The sequence below is a fragment of the Artemia franciscana genome, chromosome 8, assembly GCF_032884065.1.
Source record: "Artemia franciscana chromosome 8, ASM3288406v1, whole genome shotgun sequence".
NCBI classification, from domain to species: domain Eukaryota; kingdom Metazoa; phylum Arthropoda; class Branchiopoda; order Anostraca; family Artemiidae; genus Artemia; species Artemia franciscana.
In genome coordinates, this window is record NC_088870.1 from 36,448,711 (window position 1) to 36,472,251 (window position 23,541).

Here is a 23,541-nt window from a genome sequence, read left to right on the forward strand (position 1 = left end):
AAACAAAATATGACGAAAATATAATACTTTATTAAGAAAATTGTAAAATTACAACTTAGAATTATGTACCCAGAACGCAGAAATGTCGTTAAGAATCGCGTTATAAGGAGGTCTTCCTTCTGCCATTGCTGCCGCTCGCCACATGTACTCTACTAAGTATGATTGTAAATGATGGCGCGATGTGCCTCGGTGCGGTTTGTTACGCCACTTTGCGGAACCCCACATTCTCTCTACTTTTTGGGTAGGTAATGTAGCTTCTCATATGAGTACATAGTCATGGTGTGTCCATTGACGCATTTTTTTTTTTTTTTTTTTTTTTTTTTTGGGCAACAACCCCTTATCGTGGAGAAATATAACTGCCTGTTCTTCGGTCCCTGGCAAATCCCAAATCTTAACTTGAACATCCATGGTGAGACACTATTTTCCATTTTCCGGTTAGCAAACTAACCGGCTATTATCCCCTCCGATCTTTGCCATCCAAATGATCGACAGTATAAAGAATTTGCTTGACCAGTTTCTTGTGTCGAAATTTTATAGTGTCTATTACATAACCGATAAGTACCAAAAAAAAAGTCTTACCAAAAATAAATGTCTAAAAAAAAGAAGAAGAAAAGAAAAAACTAGGGGAAAAGCTTAAGACAGATAGTCTGAGTGAGAAGCAAAAGAAAATTTAAGAAATTATCGTGAAAAAGAATCAAAAACAGAAAAATTAAAATCACTTAAAAAGAGGAAAATATTGAGACATAGAAAAAAGGAAAGACATAAATGACCTTTCAAGCCAAACATAAATAAAAAAAAAAGATAGGTACGAAAAAGAAAAAAAAACCGGCCACTTAAACACAATCAAACAGAAAAAAAATCCCGAAATAAAACCAATCCAAACTAGATGCAGTGAGCAAGGGTCCATATTTTTCTTATCACTGACTCAACATTTGGGATGGCTAAAATTCGACCAAGCATTCTGTCCACCAAACTTCTCCGTAGCTGCATTGACAATGTCTCTGTGATACTTTGTCAGGGGCTCTGCAACGATAATTCCACTTGTGGCTAGCTTGGTTTTAGCCTTAAGCATAATTCCTGGCAAATTTGCTCCAAAACTTCACAATAACCGGTGCAATACTCGGAGGCGATTGAGAAGAATCTGCCGCAACATTACATAGTCTCAATCTGTATACATTTGGAATTTAGCTGCGGTAATTTCGGGCAAAGACCAAGTCTGGTTAATAATATTCAATATTTTTTACTGAATATTACGACATTTTTTACTTTTTTAATAATATTCAATTTTTTTAACTGAAAGTAAGGAATAACATTAAAACTTAAAACGAACAGAAGTTATTCAGCATACGAAAGTGGCTGTTTCCTCCTCAACGCCTTGCTCTTTACGCTAAAGTTTTCATTGTTTTAAAAAGTATAGTTGTGACATAGAGTCAAACTTTAGCGTAAAGAGCGAGGCGCTGAGGAAAGAACAGCCCCTTTCATATACGGAGTAATTTCTGTTCGTTTTAAGTTTTAACGTCGCTCATTACTTTCAGTTAAAAAAAAAAACTCTTTTATTTAATAGTCCTATAAAGCGGGATTGAATCGCACTTTTCGTACATCGCACTTTTCGTACTGTTTGAGATACGGTCAATCAGTTGGGTACCCAAAGCAATCCATAGACAATTTCTATGGGAAATATCTTGCAAATTTACCTCCGTTTTTTGAGCGTGCATGCATGCTTCGGAACCATGCTTGACCACTTTCATCACCGTAAGCCTTCAAAATAATCTTGGTGTACAGACTTATCTTCCTATTCTTCCAGACTTTTTTCAACTCTGATAAAACACCCTGGGCCATGGCCATTCTACTTCTGCCATCGGTACCTACGGGTTATATGACGAGAATATAATACTTTAGTAACAAAATTATGGAAACTACAACAGAGAACCATGGAAAGTATGCCGCCCAGGACTCATTATGGTACTTATCTGTTAGCCAGTACACACTCGAGAATATGGATCTAAAGGTACAGGGTTGAAACAACCGAGACCCTTGGGAGATAGATAGGATACATCTAATTGTCTCCGTATACAAACAGCAATAAATTGATTATTGTCTGATTAAATAGATCCAAATTCTTGATTGCGCACTGGCTAACAGTATCCGTATTATATTAAATTCCTAACCGAACCACCTCTATATATTAAATATTTAATTAAAGTATACCTGTATAGATACTGTTTATCTCGCTAAGGCTAAGCTGATTATCTCCGAGTGGATACAGAAAACCGGTTTCATTAGAGATCAAGAACAAATTGTAATAGCTATAACACGTCACCTTAACATCTTCATTACACCCACCGTATTTGCTAACAAAAGTGTAGCTGTCCACTTGATCGATCTTCTCGTTACCCAACATCACCTTTTCATCTTCAGTTGTTCCTAGCCTTAGCTACGTAGTCTTTTTAACATTAATTTTGTAATAATCTCAGTTTATGACAAAAACACAATCGTGAAGTTTGGAAGCAATGCCAAGAAACGTCAAACGCTAAAATGCTAACTAGACCTACGTTGCCCGGTCAACGTGAAGTGTTGCGGCAACCTTCGTCCGGCTTCGCCGACTAAAGTGTTGCGAGAGCAACACTTTGGTTTTGTTTTTTCGCTATCGATCAGTAATCACATGATCAAAGGCTATTCCTCAGCGTTGAAAAAACAACAACAAAATAGTATTGAAAGAAGGGACTAAATTGACTTTGCAGCCAGTTGAAGTTTATCCTTTTCAATCGTAGACTTCGTGACGGATGAAAACTCGGAACAATATCTTGTATAATCTAGTTGGTATTATAAAGCTATCCCTAACTCTTAAGGATCAAAATACCATAGATGACATTCTATTAATTATTACGAAATTATCTCATTGTTTTACATTCTCGTGTGTGCTTGTTTCTTCACTATCGGTTAAATGATGAAGTTGTCAGCGTATCGAAGTTTTTAAAACGGTATGTTCAAACAAGAACGCAATCAGTTATCACATGACCAAAGGCTATTCCTCAGCGTTGAAAAAACAACAACTACAAAATAATATCGAAAGAAGGGACTAAATTGACTTTGCAGCCAGTTGAATTTTATCCTTTTCAATCGTAGACATCGTGACGGATGAAAACTTGGAACAATATCTTATATAATCTAGTTGGTATTATAAAGCTATCCGTAACTTTTCATACCATAGGTGACACTAGTTATTACGGAACTACCTCATTGTTTTACGTTATCGTTTGTACCCGTTGCTTAAATATTTAATTCTGTCAGATTTAAAGAGATCGAATACAATGTGCACCAGTTTGCACGAATTTCTAGCCCAAAGTGAACAAATTCTTACTTACAAGTCCCTCTCCCGTGATAGACATCAAGTTCACCGGAAACAAATAAATGGATACAACAACTAGAAAAAGTTGCAAAACCCTCATCGCTGAAGATGATTGTAGCCCAACAGCCGATTATTACTTAAAAATCCACTGCATGTCTTACCACTGGAACCAAATTGGTTTGACCATCAAATACACCGGAAACAAATAATAGGTACACCAACTAGCAAAAGCGGCAAACCCCTCATTGGCGAAGATGATTATGAGCTAACAGCCGTTTCTCGCCCGAAGTGAACCGATTCTCACTTATCCCTCTCCCGTGATAGACATCAAGTTCACTGGAAACAAATAAATGGATACAACAACTAGAAAAAGTTGCAAACCCCTCATCGCTGAAGTTGACTGTAGCCTAACAGCAGATTATTGCTTTCAAGTCCCTACATGTCTTACCACTAGAACCAAATTGGTTTTACCGTCAAATACACTGGGAACAAATAATAGATACACCAACGAGCAAAAGTTGCTAACCCCTCATTGCTGAAGGTGATTATTACCTAACAGCCGACTGTTGCTTACAAGTCCTCTATATATCTCACAATCTGTGTCGGCCTAGTTTTCGTTTCAGTGTATACCTTACTACTGAAGTTGTCAACCCCTTGAAACTTTCAAACGGGTATACCTCATGAAGGAATTTTTGTACCAAAAAATGGATGTCATATACTTTGATCAGCTCATCAAGAGCTATCGATTGCCGTCGAAAAAAATATATCTGTCTTAATTCAAAAGTTGATTTTTTTTTGCCGTAGGCCAACTTTCTTACGTCACCACTTAGAAAGGAGCAAAGGATAAGCTCCAATTTCTTTAGCAGTGTGAGAACTTTTAAAGTTTATTAGGCACATCTGTGGGGCCGGGTAACTGCCGCATATATTTAACACTTATAGATTTTAAGCCATCTTCAGTTTGAAAGTGATGCCTGCCTGCTTGCCTGCTAGAACGGAGCTTTCCACTCGAAAGCAGAAACATGGCTTGATGAAACGAAAGCTTGGCTGCAGAACTTCAGATACTCCTCTCTGACATAGGCTATATAACTCCCCTTCACTTCGGACACCATAGGCTCTGGCTCGTGGACAAGCAAAAACCATCCTTTTTGGCCCCAGGCAAGAGTTCTGTGGAGCTTTTCAAAATGTAATGTCATATTCATCAATCCGGCCTGAGGTCCACACTTTCCGTAAAAACCGCACAGGTTAGACCCTTACCAGTTTCCAGGAATAAGCTGAGATCGGCGGCATAGAAAAAAAAAAAACGGGACAAAACCAAAGTGTTGCTCTCGCAACACAATTACACGCACTTTTTGCTTATGTGTTTATCTTTTGATCCCACTTTGCCATTAGACCTTTGTTTATTCACTGAAACGAACTAGTTGGGATGAAAGTGAAATCAAGTCTGTCTTGAGATAACACCCTAATTCCAGCTGGGTGAAAAGCATTATCCAGTAGAATCAGTATAAATTCTGGATTCGTTGCTTGGTGATTTCTTTTGTTGCTTTAGTCTTAGGTAATTCTTTTTATATAAACTAAATAAAAAAAAAACAACTATTTTTCAACTGAAAGTAAGGAGCGACATTAAAACTTGAAACGAACAGAAATTACTCCGTGTATGAAAGGGGATGTTCCCTTCTCAACGCCCCGCTCTTTACGCTAAAGTTTGGCTCTTTCTCTCAATTCTACTTTATTAAACAGCAAAAAAATTTGTAAAATTCTAGTTAATTGAGTTCTTGCTATCTCAGAAAGAGTTTAGGCTGGAAATTGAAACTTTCAGGGATTTCAGACGTAGTTGCCCTCCAATTTTTCGGTTACTTAAAAAGACAACTAGAACTTTTAACTTTCAACGAACATTTTTATTAGGAAAAAATATATGTAACTTAAGAATTAACTTATGTAACAAACTTCTATATTTTTATTATGTATATGAGGGGTTTGTCCCCTTGTTAAAGCTTGCTCTTTACAATAAAGCTTAAGTTTTGTCCCAGTTCTTTAAGAATGACTCCTGAATCCGAAAGGCCGTAGAACAAATAGTGGAAATTACTAAAAATACTTTAGCATAGAGAGCGAGGTATATATGAGGAGAAGAACCCCTCATATGCATAATAATATCTGTTCGTTTTAAGTTTTAATGCTATTCCTTACTTTCAATTGAAAAAACTTTTTCATGTTCATTTTTTCATTGTTTTTTTATAGTAATGCTAGAAAATCCTGCGCCCCCTTTATTGAATTTCTCTTCCCCCATGACATATTCCTCCAAGGAAAGATCCTCCCACATAGCCCCTTCCCCTCAACCCCCCCAAGCCAAAAAATCACCCTGAAAACGTCTGTACACTTCCCAATAACCATTACTGTATGTAAACACTGGTCAAAGTTTGTAACTTGTAGCCCCTCCCCCGGGGACTGTGGGGAGTAAGTCATCCCCAAAGGCATAGTTATTATGGTTTTCGACTATGTTGAACAAAATGGGTATCTCAAAAGTTTCATCCATTGACTTTGGGAAAAAAATGAGCGTGGGAGGGGGTCTAGGTGCCCTCCAATTTTCTTGGTCACTTAAAAAGGGCACTAAAACCTTTCATTTCTGGCGACATTCTAGGACCACTTGGTCGATTGTCTTTGTCTTCAACAAAAATGCGAAATTTAACATTTTTGTAGATAGGAGCTTGAAACTTCTACAATAAGGTTATCTGATACGCTGTATCGGATTGTTTGATTTTCGCTGAGATCGTATGACTTTTAAGGGGTGTTTCCCCCCTATTTTCTAAAATGAGGCAAATTTTCTCAAGCTCGTAACTTGTGATGGGTAAAACTAATCTTGATGAAACTTATATATTTAAAATTAGCATTAAAATGCAATTCTTTTGATGTAACTATTGGTATCAAAATTCCATTTTTTAGAGTCTCGGTTACTATTGAGCCGGGTCGCTCCTTACTACAGTTCGTTACCACGAACTGTTTGACCAGTGGGTAAATTTTTCGTTGTTCATATTATTGACTGCGTTTTCGGTAAAATATCGAAAATACGAAACCCGGCGGAAGAAGTTGTAGAATGGTTAAGTTAGGTTATGCTATTTTAAGCCTTTTTTATACCCAAAAACTAGAAATATTTTGTTCATTTTTCAAGAGCTCAAAAAGGGCTTAAATTTGAATTTGCGATAGAGGCAATTATTATATTCGTAAATTTCTGTAAAAAAAGGCAACGAGTGGTATGTTCACTTTAGTCATAAGTCAATGATACGAACAACGAAAAATTTACCAACCAGTGGTTTAAGTACCACCTTTTTGGTTACACATTTACTAAAATCTTAATTTTTTGGAGAATCTTATAAAAAAAAAAAATATGAAGAATTGGCTGGGATAATGAGTTGCTACCCTGCAACAAAATTTAAAAAAGCTTAAAAGGAAAAGTGTGAATTTTAGTTTGTAAGCATAAGCCGACTGCTACTGGTAACAACTCACTGGAAAAAAAAATCCCCCTTAGACTAACACAGCTGTGCACACTCCCTCCATCCCAATTGATTCAACCCCCCCCCCTTTACCCTCCCTAGAAGTTCCCATTTTCCCTAAATCTTTCCTTACGACATCCCTCCCATGTGGGGATGACCTGCTCTTCGTTTCCGAAAAGCATTTCCGAAAAGTGTTTGAAATTCAAAATATTATATTCGTTTCCGTCGCAAATTCAGTTTGTATATTTCTATATACTATTCTATGTATATCCATATCACATGTTTCCCATACATTTATTGAATCTCGATTTTGTCACTGTCGATTCAATTTACTAGAAAGCCGTTTTTAACAAGATTGGTGTTAACATGGGTATATAAGCCGTATCTAAAATAAGAGAAAGAAGTATTATCTTTGAGGGACCGTAAAGGACTTCAAATTGAATTTGCGACAAAAATTAATGTCATATTTGGATTCAGGAAGAAAATCTGATTCTATTGATAAGTATATTTCTTAGCTATCGGAATTTTTCGTTAATATAAATATTTACCGCCGTGGATGGGTGGTTGCCCACTTTGATAAAATCTTTTGCTTTGATTCGGCTTCTTTGCTTATATTTGATTTGGGAGGGGGCTCTGTAATTAATTTTCCCCCAGACACCATCTGCCCTAGGAATAGCTCTGACTGTGATCTCTATCATTTTATGCAGGTTTAATTTGGCTCATTTAAAGTTTTTGTGTAATATTGTTTTTGCACGATTGGGATTTTTGATCCATCTTTTTATTTTTGATATAATTGGCCAATTGGTCTATTCCAGTGGCGTCGTTGAGGGGGGAGGCAAAGGAGGGGCAGTTTCCCCCCAATAATTAAAAAAAGTTATTTATTAAGTAGCTTTAGGACTTAGTAGCTATATAGTGTTGCTCATTTTGGTAAAATTCTAGTTAATTGAATTCTTGCTATCTCGGAAAGGGTTTAGTTTAGGAAAATGAAACTTTCAGGGATGGGTCTACAGGCTAAAGTATGTCCCGGAAGGTATTTTAAAGTACCCACCTCCACTCCTCCCTCTAGAGGGCCCTGAAATTTGCCTACATGACAGGTCTATACCTATTGAAATTTTGACAAAACAACATTTTCCCTTAATTTTCAGTTACTAGTTGCCTTTTCTCTGCCTTTAGTTCTGAAAATGCAATTCCTTTTATTTGAGTAGAATTTTGAGCCATCAATGTTTTTTTTTTTTTTTTCAAAATTTAGGAAATGTATTTGCATATCTTTAAAACCTTATAAAATGGAATTGAGCAAAGTTATGAAACTGAAAACAATTTCGTTGTACTTCAATTAAGCAGAAAGTCTATTATGCATGGTTTCACTTTTATAACACACATATTTTTAAAGGTCATGAAAGGTCAGGGCCCTCTAGAGGGAGAAGGAGTGGAGGTAGTTGCTTCAAAAAACCTTCCCGGACATGCTTTAGTCTGTAGATTCATCCCTAAAAGCTTCATTTTCCTAACCTAAACCCTTTTTGAGATAGCAAGAAGTCAATTAACTAGAATCTTACCTTCGTTTTCAGTTTCGAACTTGCTCTTTATTTTGAGCAGATAATTTTTTTTTATTAATCAGTGCTCATTTTTAACATATGGAAAACGAAAAAAATAGCGGTCAATTACACTTTATGGTATGTTCCACATTAATATTTTTCTAAATATACTCCCTTTGAAACCTTATCATCAAGTAAAAATGTGAGTTTAGTTAATGGGAAAATTGAAGAATGTTCTATGCTTCCTGTTTTGCCAAACATGTTCAGGTGAATTTTCCTAAAATATATCAGTTCAAGATTAGATTCTCTTGTTTTAAAACTAGCAAAAGTGGAAATCAATAGTCGAATACACCCTCATCATCTGCAAAAAGAAGAGAAAGGGAATCATTGAAGAATAAGAAACTAAAGATACAGTGAATAGAATTTCCTGAATAAAAAAATAAATCATTAGAAAGAAAATAAGACTCAGTGCTTTTTATAATGGTATTCGTATTATAACTAGATTGGCCAAATCGGTTGTAGTTTGGTCATGGAATTTGGTAGAGGGGGATCCGCTCCAGGAATCATTAATTGCTCTAATTTTTATTTCCAGTATTTAGTTGAAAATGTGATTATTTTATTAGTCACTGAAACGCCTAATAAGCGCTGATAGAGTCCTATTCCTTGCGTATTGGAATCACATACTAACGCATAGATATTGAACTGCCTGTATGTACAATACCATCCTGACTTCTCACTACCTTCGCTTTTCTAAATGTGTTAGGAATTACGACTGAAATTTGTTGCATTTCACGTAACGTCAGCGCTACTTGTGGGACATTTATCTCTGCATCAGCATGCTGGAAATATCTGCTGAGGATAGAATAAATTGGATTTAAACAAAATATGTATATTTTTCTCAAAATTAGAAATTTTGTGAGCACGTATAAGCGGTACCAACCCATTCTCTTTCTATCATTATCAGTTTTACACTAGGAGAACGTGCTTTACTTGTGAAGGGAATTTTAGACATAAAAACGATATTCATTGTAACTCTTTCCGGAAATCTGTCCACCTCGTACCCTGATTCACACAAGAAAAACTTTCGTGTAATTTTTATAGGATTTGCTTTTTTTTTTAACAAAGATACAAAAGGGAAGTTAGTTTTCAAACTCAAGGAGTCATTTCTTTCATTCAATTTGGCATCCCTGATAATTTTTAGTTAATTTAAGGTTTCTGCAGTAATGTTGCCAAGAATTGTTCAGATTTTCTGGATATTCTTAGTCAAACAATACCCAAGGGATAAATTAATAATTTTAGCTCTAATATTCGAATACTTTCAAATCTAAAATACTGTCGCTATTTAAATGCGGGGAATATGTCACAATACAATGTTTCACAATATGTTATAATACTTTGAATTATCCTGTATATTTACTTAGACAACGCTATTGCGCTGCCTATGTTTTCTTTTTCGGCTGTGAACCGCTGATATCAATGCTATATTAATATAAATCCGCGAACCCGCAAACAGATCCATTTGATAAAAACGTAAATAATATTGCAATAAACCACGTATATTATAAGTTTAGTAAAACAAATTAAATGTTACAGAGTCAAAATCCATTCAGAATCACGAGCAAATGAATAGCGCGATACCCGGGGCTTTTAGAATAGAGCTTGGTGCAATTATGAGATTGAACATCCTGTTCTGGGGGTGGGGGGTTGGAGATGCCACGTTTCTTTGAGCCAAAACTAATTATATTCACGCCACCGTGGCAATATGTGGCTAGCCCATCCTAGAAAACAATTCCAGGGGTGGGTTATTATTAGAGGTACATTTAAGCCCTTTTAAGAGGTATTTCTGAGAAGTCTTAATGAAAATGTCTTGTTTCTGATGCTCTATTAGCCACATATACATAATTTTTAACAGCATGTAAAAAGTTTTGGCTCGAAGAAACATGGCATTTTCATTAAAACCTTTGGAAAACAACCGAATCCAAAAATATTTTTGTTTTTTCTTTATTTGTGTTTCACTTTTCATATATGATTTTGTTAGTATCAAGATTTAAATTAATGGAATGTAACAGGCCGGTGCATCCAATAGAGTAATTGCAACGAGGCATTTTTATTAAGACCTCACAGAAATACCTCTTGATAGGGCTTAAAATTCCCTTAATAACAACCCACCCCCACTGGAATTGATAGCTAAGGTGGGCTAGCCACATATTGTCACAGTTGTGTGAATATGCATAGTCTTGGCTCAAAGAAACATGGCATTTTCATGAAAACATTTCGGAAATAACTTAATGCAAAATTTCGTTACTTTTTTCTTCGTATGCATGCTTCATTTTTTTTTTCATGTGATTTTGCTAGTATCAAGATTTAAATTAATGGAATTTAACAGACAGGCGCAACCAAGAGAGCAATAGATATGAGGCATTCTCAGTAATACCACCGAGAAATACTTCTTAATAGGGCTTTAATTTACCTCTAATAACAACCCAACCCCTCTGAAATTGCTTACTAGGGTCGGTAGCCACATATTTCCACGTGGGCGTGAATATGCATTGTCTTGGCTCCCATGAAACGTGGAATTTTCATTAAAACCTTTCGGAAATAACCGAATGCAGAAATTTTTTTCTTCATTTATATGTTTCATTATTTTTAAATGTGATTTTGCTAGTATCAAGATTTAAATTAATGAGAAGTAACAAGCAGGCGCATCCAATAGAGCAATATAAACGAGGCATTTTCTTTAAGAACTCCCAGAAATACCTCTTAATAGGGCTTAAGTTTTCCTTTAATATCAACCGCCCCCTCTAGTATTGGTTGCTAGGGTTGGCTAGCCACACATTGTCACGGTGAGGTGAATATGTATAGTCGTAGCTCAAAGAAGCGTGGCATTTTCATTAAAACCTTTAAGAAATAACCGAATACAAAAATATGTCTCTTTTTTCTTCATTTGTATGTTTCATTTTTAAAATGAGATTTTTCTAGTATCAAGGTTTAAATTAATGGAATGTAACAGAAAGGTGCATCTAATAGAGCAAAAGAAAGGAGGCATTTTCATTAAGACCTTCCAGAAATATGTCTTAACACGGCTTAAATTGACCTCCAATAGACACCCACCCCCTCTAGAATTGCTTGCTAGGGTAGGCTAGCCACTTATTGCCACGGTGGTGTGAATATGCATAGTCTTGGCTCCAAGAAATGTAGCCTTTTCATTAAAACGTTTCAGAAATAACCGAATGCAAAAATCTGTCTATTTTTTCTTCGTTTGCATGTTTAATTTTTTTGAATGTGATTTTCTATTATCAAGATTAAAATTAATGAAATGTAACAGGCAGGTGCATCCAATGGAGCAATAGAAACCAGGCATTTTCTTTAAGACTTCCCAAAAATAAGGCATTTTCATGAAGACATACCAGAAACTTCTTAATAGGGCTGAAATTTACCTCCAACGACAACCCATCCCCTCTTGAATTTCTTGCTAAGGTAGGCTAGCCACATAATGCCCCGATGGCGTTAATATGCATAGTCTTGGCTCCAAGAAACATGGAATTTTCATTAAAACCATCGTAAATAGCCGATTGCAAAAATCTGTCTTTTTTCTTCGTTTGCATGTGTAATTTTTTAAATGTGATTTTGCTAGATTTAAATTAATAGAATTTAATAGGCAGGTTTATCTAATAGAGCAATAGAAACGAGGCATTTTTAATTGGGCTTAAATTTACCTCTAATAACAATCCACCCTCTCTGGAATTGCTTGCTATGATGGGCTAGCCATATATGAATGTGGGGGCGGAAATGTGCATAGTCTTGGTGGCACAAAGAAACATGGCATTTTCACGAATACCTCTCAGAATTAATCGTATGCAAAAATCTGTCTCTTTACTTTGTTTCTATATTTCATTTTTTTAATTTGATTTTGCTAATACCAAGGTTTAAATTAATGGAATCTAATAGGCAGGTGTCTCCAATAGAGCAATTGAAGCGAGGCAGTTTTATTAAGACCTCCAAGAAATACCTCTTAATAGGTTTTGAATTTACCTCTAATAAAAACGCACCCCCTCTAGAATTGCTTGCTATGATGGGCTCGCCACATATTGCCGTAGTGGCGTGAATATGCATAGTTTTGGCTCAAAGAAAAATGGTATTTTCATTAAAACCTTTCTGAAATAACTAAATGCAAAAATCTGTCTCTTTTTTTTCGTTTTCATGTTTCTTATTTTAAAATTTGAATTTACTAGCATCAAGATTGAAATTAATGGAATATAACAGGCAGGTGCATGAGTCTGTTTACTAGGATGGGCTATCCGATTATTGCCATGGTGGTGTTAATAAGCATAGTCTTGGCTAAAAGAAACGTAGCATTTTCATTAAAACCTCTGAAATAACCGAATGCAAAAATCTGTCTTTTTTCACCGTTAGCATGTTTAATTTTTTAAATGTGATTTTGCCAGTATGAAAATTTAAACTAATGAAATGTAACAGGTAGGCACATCCAATAGAGCAATTGAAACGAGACATTTTCATTAAAAAATCCCAGAAATACCTCTTAATAGGGCTTAAATTTACATCTATGAACAACCCATCCCCTCTGGAATTGCTTGTTAGGGTGGGCTGGCCATTTATTGCCATGATGGCGTGAATATGCATAGTCTTTGCTCAAAGAAACGTGTCATTTCTATAAAAACCTCTCAGGAATAAGCGAATGCAAAAATGTCTCTTTTTCCTTCGTTTGCATGTTTCATATTTTAAAATGTGATTTTGCTAGCATCAAGATCTAAATTAATGGAATAAAATAGGCTGGCACATTCAATAGAGCAATAGAAATGAGACATTTTCATTAAGACCTCCCAGAAATACCTCATAATAGGGCTTAAATTTACCCCTAATAACAACCCACCCCCTCTGGTATGGCTTGTTAGGAAGGTTTAGACACATATTGCCACGGTGCGTGTGAATATGCTGTGTCTTTGCTCAAAGAAACGTACCATTTTCATTAGACATTTCGGGAATAACCGAACGCAAGGATCTCTCTTTTTTCTTCGTTTGCATTTTTCGTTTTTTTTTTTTTTAATGCGATTTTTCTAGTATCAAGATTTAAATTAATCAAATGTAACAGGCAGGCATATCCAATAGAGCATTAAAACAAGAGTCTGATTTTCATTAAAACCTTTCGAAAATAACCGATGCAAAAATCTGTCTCTTTTTTGTTTGTTTGCTTGTCTCATTTTTTAATGTAATTTTTCTAGTATTAAGATTTAAATTAAGGGAATGTAACAGGCGAGCGCGTCCAATAGAGCAATACAAACGAGGCATTTTCATTAATATCTCCCAGAAATATCTCTTAATAGGGCTTAAATCTACCTCTAATAACAACCTATCCCTCCTGGAATAGCTTGCTACGGTGGGCTAGCCACATTGCCACAGTAGCGTGAATATGCATAGTCTTGGCTCAAAGAAACGGGGCATTTTCATTAAAATCTCTCAGAAATAAGCGAATGCAAAATCTTTCTCTTTTTTCTTCGTTTGCGTGTTTCATTTTGTGAAATGTGATTTTGTCAATATAGTAAATGTATAAAGTACTAAAATATGAACTGAGGAGGTATGAAGTGAGGGCTTTGGATAAAATTGCCGAGCTTCTGGAAGATGCAGCTGGACGGCATAATAATAGAATATTTTACTGGTATGTTAATACATTAAAAGGGAGTAGTTAGTCTGGACTTGTCCCAGTTAAAGATAGGAATGGGGGCACAATTATTGATAAGAAAAGAGTTAAAGAGAGATGGGCAGCACATTATGCTAAGTCGAGATAGAACTGCAGGAAAAGACATAGAGGAAATTGAAAAAATTTGTGATACCTTGGATGTGAAGGAAGATTTATTTTGTGATGAAGAAATAGTCTGGTCTCTGTGGGTAGCAAATTACTAAGTAATATGATACTTTTTAGAATGAGTGTCGCTGTAGACGAAGTTTTAAGAAAATAACAATGCTGTTTTAGAAAAGGTAGAAGATGTGTCGACCAAATTTTCCCTCTTAGGTTAGTAATTGAGAAGTGCCTTAGTTTTCAAACAACTTTGATCCTCAGTTTTATAGATTATGGGCAAGCGTTCGATTCTTTTAATAGAAGAGCTTTAGCAAAGGTCTTGTGTGGTACACCAGACAAACACATTAAGTGATTAGTGCTATGTACGAGAATAATGCTGTTGTGGTTAAGGTAGGAAATAAGGTTGGCAGCTGGTTTTGTATTAAATCGGGAGTTAAGTAGGGCTATGTTCTATCCCCCTTTATATGGATAATTTTTATTGACTTTGTCTTAAGGAGCTCAGGAAAAGCAATGGGAGACCACGGAATCAAATGGAGAGGAATAACGCTTCTGGACTTAGATTATGCTGATGATTTAAGCATCCTAGATGAAATTGTTAGCAAAATGATTTAACTTTTAGAGGTTTTGCAAATTCATAGTGCTAGAATAGGTTTGAAATAAATGTTAAGAAGACTAAGTCACTAAGGCTTGGAATAACTGAAGATGAAAAGTTGATGTTGGGTAACAAAAAGATTGATCATGTTTACAGTTTTACTTACCTTGGTAATATTATTAGTAAAGACGTTGGGAGTAGTGAAGATGTTAAAAGTAGAATAGCCAAGGCTAAAAATGTTTTTTCGCCGTAAAAAAAAAATGGAAGAATAAAAAGATAAGTCTGCAAACCAAGATTAGAGTTTTAGAAGCTATAATTATGACAGTGGTCAAATATGGCTCGGAAGCTTGGGTTCTCCGAAAAGCGGACGAAGATCTGCCAGATTTTTTCCATAGAAATTGCCTATGAATTCTTCTGGGTTCTAAGCTGACTGATCGTATTTCAAACAGTGGGCTGTACGGAAAATGTGGTTCAATCTCACTTTCTATGGCTATAATGAGACAAAGGTTGAGATGGCTAGGGCACGTTCTGTGGATGAAGGGTGACAGATTGCCAAAGATTGTCCTTTTCGGCCAGCTGTCTAACGCTTAACAGAAATCAGGTCGTCCACGGTTGGGGTGGGATGATGTCATAAACAAAGATTTAAAGGAAATGGAAACTTCCTAGGAGGGTGTAAAGAGGGAGGCTTGGAATAGATTGCGCTGGAGGGGGAACGTGCGTATCTGTGTTGGTCTCAGGTGGCTTGTTGCTGTGGTTAGTTGTTTGTGGTAGTAGTAGTAGTATTAGCGTGGAAATGCTGCCTTTTTGGTCAATTGATCATCTTCCTATTCATTTTCTGAAAGTTCGAAATTAATATACTCAGTCATTTCTGAGTTACGCCTTTTTGACAACCCGTATGCACTGAATGTCCATCGTCTTTTTGGAAAGTAAAGGTCAAACATGCTCACCTTTCTCAGTAACATAAAGTATCTCTAAACAATGAACATCCAATTTCCAATCAAATGGGCCCCATCTGAAGTTTATACGACCACCCATTCTATTAAAACCTTATATCCCTTCAGGGCATAACTTACAGCCTTCGCCCCTGGGCTCTGGGAGATTTTGCCAGCCTGGAGGTATTGTTATATATTCTTTGGAATATTTTGAACTAAATGATCAGATTGGTCTGAGGAAAAGAGAGTGTCGGGAGGGGGACATATTTGCCCATTCATCACTTTTCATTCTTAAAAGAGAAACTAGAACTTTCAGTTTCCGATCAAATGAACCTCCTCAAACGCTTATACGACCATCCCTTTCATAAGAGCCTTATACTCCCCCCGGTCATAACCTACAACCATTGCCCCCTGGTTTGGGATGTTGTTTCAACTCCGAAGGCTTTGTTCTATCGAAGGCATTTGAGCAAAAGAGGCCGTGGTGGGGGGGGGGGGGTCTATTTACCCTCTGATCACTTTTGACTCTTTAAAAGGGTTTTCGAACTTCTGATTTCTAATTGAATGAGCCCCTTCCGATGTTCATACGGCTGCTCCTTCCATAAAAACCTGATGAGATATTAATGGGCAACTAGTGTAACTTACAGCTCTTGTCCTGTGATTTGTACGGGGGGGGGCTGTCATGCCCAAAGATGTGAGCAATATCGCTGTCTGTAAATTTTGATTGGATGTGTTTTTAAAAATTATGGCCGTGGGGGGGGGGGGCTAGTTGCCCTTCAATCACTTTTGACTCTTTAAAAGGGCTTCCAACTACCAATCGAATGAGCCCCTTTCAAAGTTTCAACGACAACTCCTTCTATACGAAGCTTCCTGGCCTAAAAAAAATATTGTACCCGCATCGCTCTTTGCTTAGGCAGCGCTATTGCGCTGCCTATTAATGCCAGGAAAGGTTTATTTTTTGTTCCTTTGCTCTCTTTCTTTTTGAGGGAAGCTGAGGCGGTGCTATATGATGAGCTATTTCCAATTTAGGTAAACTTTTTGTTATATTGATTAATAATTATTCAAGGTATTTTAGAGCCAACAATACACCATTTGGATGTAAAACATATACTTTTTGGGCCTACGGATTCGCGCTTGCCATTGCCAGGAAAATATTGGTTTCTCATTCCGTCTTCAGCAACAGTTGCCATTGCAGAAGAACCAGAAGTCAACGAAACATTGTGATGTTCTCACTGGAGAAACAAACTACGACAGACAAGTAGCTGTAAGTGTTGTCGTCTTTTATCAAGAAATAGTAATATATAGTATGAAAAACGTATTGGAAAATAGTAATATTGAATGATTTCCAAAAAAAAATGAAGTAATAGCGATAAATAATTGGTAAGATTTATAAAACGTATAGCGACTCGTTCACTTGTCGAGTTTTTTTAAGTTATATTGACCATAACAGTGATATATGATACTATAGTTTGAAATTAAATAATTGGAAGAATCTTTTCAAAATATAGCTTTAAAATATGGAAATTAGTTACTGGTTCTGAAAAAAAATCTTTCGGGTCTTTAACTCATAATTTTCATTGATTTCTCTTTTTTTATGGTAATACTAACCATAAGTGTGACATTATGTATGATTATTTTAGTTTCATTGAAAGGAAAGTATTTATGGGTTATTTCCAAAATATGAAAACTATTCAAAGACTCGTAAAAATCGTTCCTTGAAAACAAGAGTATCGGCTCCTCATGAGTCACCAACTTTTTTCGGGGGAGGAGGGATTAAATTCACTGTAACATTGAGATGTGAAAATTTAAAAAAAAGTTTTAAAAGTAAATCTTTTGGTTGAAAATACGACTTTCAACTGCGAAGCTTATTTATGGGTCCCTGCGAAAAAAAAATAAAAAAAGATAATAAATGTCTGCTGCTCTTGACTCCTTGTAACTTATTGTTATTTTTTTAGGCAAACAGACCATAATAGTGATAGACCATAATGGTAGCACTTAAATCATCTAAATTTTTGTATTAATCATTGCTACGATCTTTCTAAATACAAATTTAAGCATAAAAGTTATTTAATGGCGCTTAAAACAGTCGACTGATAGAGTAGGAAATAGGTTATCAAAGTTCTTTATTTTTTAGGACTAATTGGGCAAAACAGATCCAGTTGTATAATAACCTGAGTTTTAGTGATGTGAAATTTAATTTCACACTGCTGGCTTCAATCTAATCTTTACTAACAGTTTATTGTCACTCGGAGAAAAGATGAGCGTGGACAAAAAAAATAGTTGCTCCTTGATTTGTATTAAATAAAAAAACGAGTTTTTTTAACTGAAAGTAAGGAGCGACATTAAAACTTAAAACGCACAGAAATTACTTCGTATATGAAAGAGGCTGCTTCCTCATCAACGCCCCGCTCTTTACGCTAAAGTTTGACTCTTTCTCTCAATTCTTCTTTTTAAAACAGTAAAAAACTTTAGCGTAAAGAGCGGGGCGTTGATGAGGAAGCAGCCTCTTTCATATACGAAGTAATTTCTGTGCGTTTTAAGTTTTAATGTCGCTCCTTACTTTCAGTTAAAAAAACTCTTTTTTTATTTAATTTCTGAACGTTTTTGAATCAATGCATGTTTTGATTTTGGCTCTCCACAGAGGAATAATCAAAACGAAATTTGCGTATTTTTTTTTGGGGGGGGGGCTAAATGGCTTTCTCATAATTTTGATCGAATGATTTTGAGAAAAAAAGAGCGGGGGCGAAGCCTAGTTGCCCTCCGATTTTTTGGTTAATTAAAAAGGCAACTAGAACTTTTAATTTTTTACGAATCTTTTTATTGGTAAAAGATTTACGTAACTTATAAATTAGCTTACGTAAAGAACTTTTGTATTCTCATGTTTTTATTACATATATGAGGGGATTCGCCCCATCGTCAGTACCTCGCTCTTTACACTAAAGCTTAAATTTTATCCCAATTCATTAAGAATGACCCCTGAATCACAAAAGCCGTAGAATAAATAGTTGAAATTACTAGAAATACTTTAGCGTAAAGAGCTAGGTATCATAAGGAGGTGAGCCCCTTATATGGGTAATAATTTCTGTTTGTTTTTAGTTTTATTGCTGTTCCTTACTTCCAGCTGAAAAAGCTTTTTCACATTTATTTTTTAATTTTTTTTTTAAATAATGCTAGTACATCCTGCTCTCCCTTCATGGAAGTTTTCTTTTCCCATGACAAATTCTCGATGGAAAGTTCCCCCAGCATATCCCCCTCTTCTCAACCCCTCCCCCCAACCAAAAAAATCCTCCTGAAAACGCCTGTATACTTCCCAATAACCATTACTATATGTAAGCACAGGTCAAAGTTTGTAACTTGTTGCCCCTCCCACGGGGACTGTGGGGGAGTAAGTCGTCCCCAAAGACATAGTTATAAGGTTTTTTGACTACGCTGAATAAAATGGCTATCTCAGAATTTTGATCCGTTGACTTTGGGAAAATAATTAGCGTGGGAGGGGGCCTAGGTGCCCTCCAATTTTTTTGGTCACTTAAAAAGGGCACTAGAACTTCTCATTTCCGTTAGAATGAGCCCTCTTGCAACATTCTAGGACAACTGGGTCGATACGATCACCCCTGGGAAAAAAAAAAAAAAAAAAAAAAAAAAAAAAACAAATAAACACGCATCCGTGATCTGCCTTCTGGCAAAAAATGCAAAATTCCACATTTTTGTAGATAGGAGCTCAAAACTTCTACAATAGGGTTCTCTGATACGCTGAATCTGATGGTGTGATTTTCGTTAAGATTCTATGATTTTTAGGGGGTGTTTCCCCCTATTTTCTAAAATAACGCAAATTTTCTCAGGCTCGTAACTTTTGATGGGTAAGACTAAACTTGATGAAACTTATATATTTAAAACCAGCATTAAAATGCGATTCTTTTGATATAGCTATTGGTATCAAAATTCCATTTTTTAGAGTTTTGGTTACTATTGAGCCGGGTCGCTCATTACTACAGTTCGTTACCACGAACTGTTTGATAAATATAAAACTTGCTACGAAATTTTGAGATGCAACCTCCATGTGTAAAACGAGACATGGTTAAGTATTTTTCTGTGGATAGTTTTTACCATAATCCTGGGCAAAAAATAAAATGAAAAAAAATATATAAATAGCGATAATAAGGGAAAGAAAATACCCCGTAGATGTCTTGCCATAACAAGTGCTCGTAACATTTTATACCAACATGGGCTGCAGTCTAACAAACACTTATTGTTAAGAAAAAACTGTAACTGTTTTCTGGCCCAAAAAAAACTATTCAAAATTTTTCCTTTCCCCTCCCACTTCTCTACGAATTTTTTTATTTTTTTATTTTCTGATATTATTTTTTGCTGAAATACTGATGGAAAAGGACATTGCTCCTGTTTGAAGATCAACCTTCCGGCTTTGACAAGAAATTATTAATTAGTCATAAGTCATTACCAAAATTGCCTTTAAAATTCTAATAAACTTGTTCTAATTGACCCTTGAAAAACTACCTTTTAAAGTTTATGTTTTTTGTGACAACTAATCAAGGTCTTTGAAACCATGTCAGCTTTAAGACCGGTTTAGAACACCGCTAATTAGATATGTATAACTCAATTTGCAAGAAAATTTGTTTATTATCCCTTATTTCTTTTAAGATATTGGATCAAGAACTCCGACGTGATTTTGAAGATACGGAGAGCCTTGAAGAGCTGTATGAAGAAGAACTGAAAGCTCGATCAAAACCAGGGGAGATGCTGGAAGTCAAGTTGCAGGAATGCCCAGAGCTGCTCAAAAAAGGTAGTTGTTATGCCCCAGCAAAAATTAGCAAACTTATGAACATGCTCATGAAATCTACCTGTATTTTATGGGCAGAGGTTTGTTTATCAGTCCGGATATCATGACTGAAGTTTGGACAGAGATTCTTTAGACCTATCTCGTTGCTATTTGTTTGTTTTGTCAGCAGAATCCTTAATTTCAAACTAGTTGCTAATTTTAGACGCTCTGATCCTTGCCACAAAAATTAGTAAGCTGTAATTTCTTTAGCTGTTTCCGGTTTAAGCATAGGCACTGTTTCTGGTTTCTGTTCTGTTTTCAAAGTACCTTTCTCTGTTCTGTTGGCCTGTTTTTTATTTACCTGTTCTGTTTTTGTTTTTATAATAGCTATTTTGTCTTGTTTCTGTTTTTTTTTCTACCTGTTTTAAATCTGTTCTCGATTTTACTTTAGTGATAGAGAATGAGATATTCAGAACCTTCGAATTTACACAATAGTGTTTTAAATCATAATTTGAAATTGGGAAGAAGTGTGGTTACGCCCCATACAGTTTTTGGAATTTGAGCGTCAATATAAAGAAGAAGTAAGTAAAGTAATGGCACTCAGTGTGTCTAACATATCAAATAGTGCTTCTAAAACTGTTTCAGCTACGCAAAATTAGGGCCTAGGAGGCAGAGGAGAGTAGGTATGTGTGTAAATGGGAGAACGGTAAAGCTATAGTTTATTTTCACTAAAAGAACTTATTTCGTACAGTATATTATTCAGTCGATTGAGCAGCAAAGTTGCACAGATACTGTCCAGGTGAAGCAGAATACAAACAAATACCTTATTACTGTATATCTTGGTTATATCGGTAGGGTATCTGCATCCGAAATTATATGGAAAGTAGTCTGCACCTTTCATCGGGAGAAATTTAATTTAAGCGTTTTTATTGATGTTATGCTGCTAGATAACAGTGAATTGCTATGGATATCATACTAGCTGATACATGGTAAATACCGATCATTAATTGCAAATTTTCTTAAATGCTTAGTCAGAGAGGAATGTAAATGTATTGAAGTCTTTTTCCAGTAGAAATATATATTTTTGCTGGCAAATCTTTATTGCATCAACATAACATGATAGTCAAATATACTTTCTCTCATGCTACTAAAACCATCCCTAAAAAATCAATGGAAAACCTTTCAAGGAAATGCCTGTGTGTGTGTGTGTGTGTCTATGTGTGAATTAGGGTCGTTTTGGCCGGGTGACTCTGTTACAAGTTTGAAACTGTGCAGGAAAAGTTTTATGACCCATTTTTAATACAATGCAATTGTTTTATCGAGTTTTTATTGGATATTTCAGTCTCAATAACGTAAAAATATAATTTTCCAGATGATGAAAACATGTTATGTCCATTTTTGGAGCCTATTCTTTTGGGTTCGTGCCCTCAAACCAATCTACATTAAGGCTTCATTGGCCCAAGGACTTGTGGGTTTTTTTTATCAAACACCAAAGGGCTTTTGGCCCATATTCGAGTCTTATTGGCCAGGAAACGATCCCTAAAATTTCAAGCCAATCAGACTGCCAAGATCAAACACGCCCGCCTTTTTTTCTACTATAAATTCTTCCTGTAAACAATGGGTGGTTTTCGTAATATTGACTCTTGCTCGTAGAGCTGCATTGGTCTTTCCTGTAGCCTGTCCATTGTTTCCGGTCTTTTCTTTTTTATTACACCTAAATAATTAAGTAGACTGTGTCTTTCCATTTACAAAAATATGTAAATGCAAATATAGAACAACGGGTGTAATGTTTTCAAGCATCAGTGGACAAAACAACTAGAAATAAACAAATCTCGAATATTTCGGCTTTACATCCGGAAGCCTTTATCAACCGGAATAAAAAACAACAAACAAACTAAATTAAACTAGACATTTAAAGGAAGGAAATGATACAAAAAAACTTACATCTTCATATCGTCCAATATGATAATATTCACCATGCAATAGTGACGAAACAAACAAAAGTGTGGTTGTCTCTCTGGTATATCATGATGCAATAAAGCTAAGATCTGTATCCGATAAAAGCTTTTAAATTTTTTGTGAAACAAACAAAAGTATGACAAATTAGGTTGTCAAAAACTATACAAGACGCAAAAGACCGTTGTTTACATAAGTTTTGTTAATTCTATATGAATCGGATTTTTTTTTTGGGGGGGGGGGTCAAAATTGTTACTAGTAAGTAGTGGCAAATACCAACTACTTTCTATTCCTATGCTTCCTACGGTGACTGATTTATCCGATAAAAGCTTATAAATTTTCTGCAAAACAAGCAAACGTGTGACAAATTAGGTTGTCTCTCTGGTATATCATGATGCAATAAAGCAACGGCATTGATACTGCAGTTGGTTTGGTTTTATAATGAAATCTAGCTAAATCAAGTAGTATATTTATTTCAAAAAATAACATATGCTTTAAGTTCAAACAGTTATGATAAAATACAGGTAAACCAGGTTATTTATTTTTAAAATATGAATTTAAAAGGTTAAAGTAAGATTATCTGTAGAAAATAACTAAGGTTATAAATGGACACAGGTCATTACAGGTTATTTAATTTTCTTCTTTTAATGTTATTTTTCAGCTGGGAAACCAGGTCCATTATTACTCAACTAGAACAGCTCAGAATGTCCGAACACCTTTTCCCATGTCCATACGATCTACCTTTTCTTTCAGGCACTTTTGACTTAAATGTTGGTTAGATGTGCCTGAAGATATTAAACATATTAAGGAATTGTCTGAGTTTGTGTTTCTAGTGAAAGGACTTTGTTTTAGTATGCATGGGTAAAAGGATTACCCTCCAGTCATATTTTGTAGATGTACAAAAATGAAAATGACTATTTTTGTGTGTATTTAAGTTGTTAATTATTACTAATTTCCTTAGTAAAGTTATGCATATTTAATGTTTAAAAGTAAGATTATATCGAGAATTAACCCTAAAACAAACCTCGTTGAGGTCTCTGGGTATAGAGTTGTTAATTAAAATCCGTAGTATCTGTAATGTTTTCTTTTTCTCTGTGTTTTCTGTTTTT

The 23,541-nt window shown here is 35.5% G+C and overlaps 1 protein-coding gene across 2 annotated transcripts in view; it reads left to right on the plus strand.

Moving 5' to 3' along the window:
- LOC136030364 (cobalamin trafficking protein CblD-like) overlaps positions 1–23,541 on the plus strand; it is a 57,810-nt gene that overhangs the window by 19,158 nt on the left and 15,111 nt on the right. Inside the window, exons 3-4 of one of the 2 annotated variants that reach the window (XM_065709287.1) lie at positions 16,769–16,966; positions 20,359–20,500. In XM_065709287.1, coding sequence (XP_065565359.1) covers positions 20,455–20,500 — 46 coding nt within the window. In that variant the 5' untranslated portion in view covers positions 16,769–16,966; positions 20,359–20,454. The remainder of the gene's footprint in view (positions 1–16,768; positions 16,967–20,358; positions 20,501–23,541) is intronic. The other variant, XM_065709286.1, reaches the window with a different exon arrangement.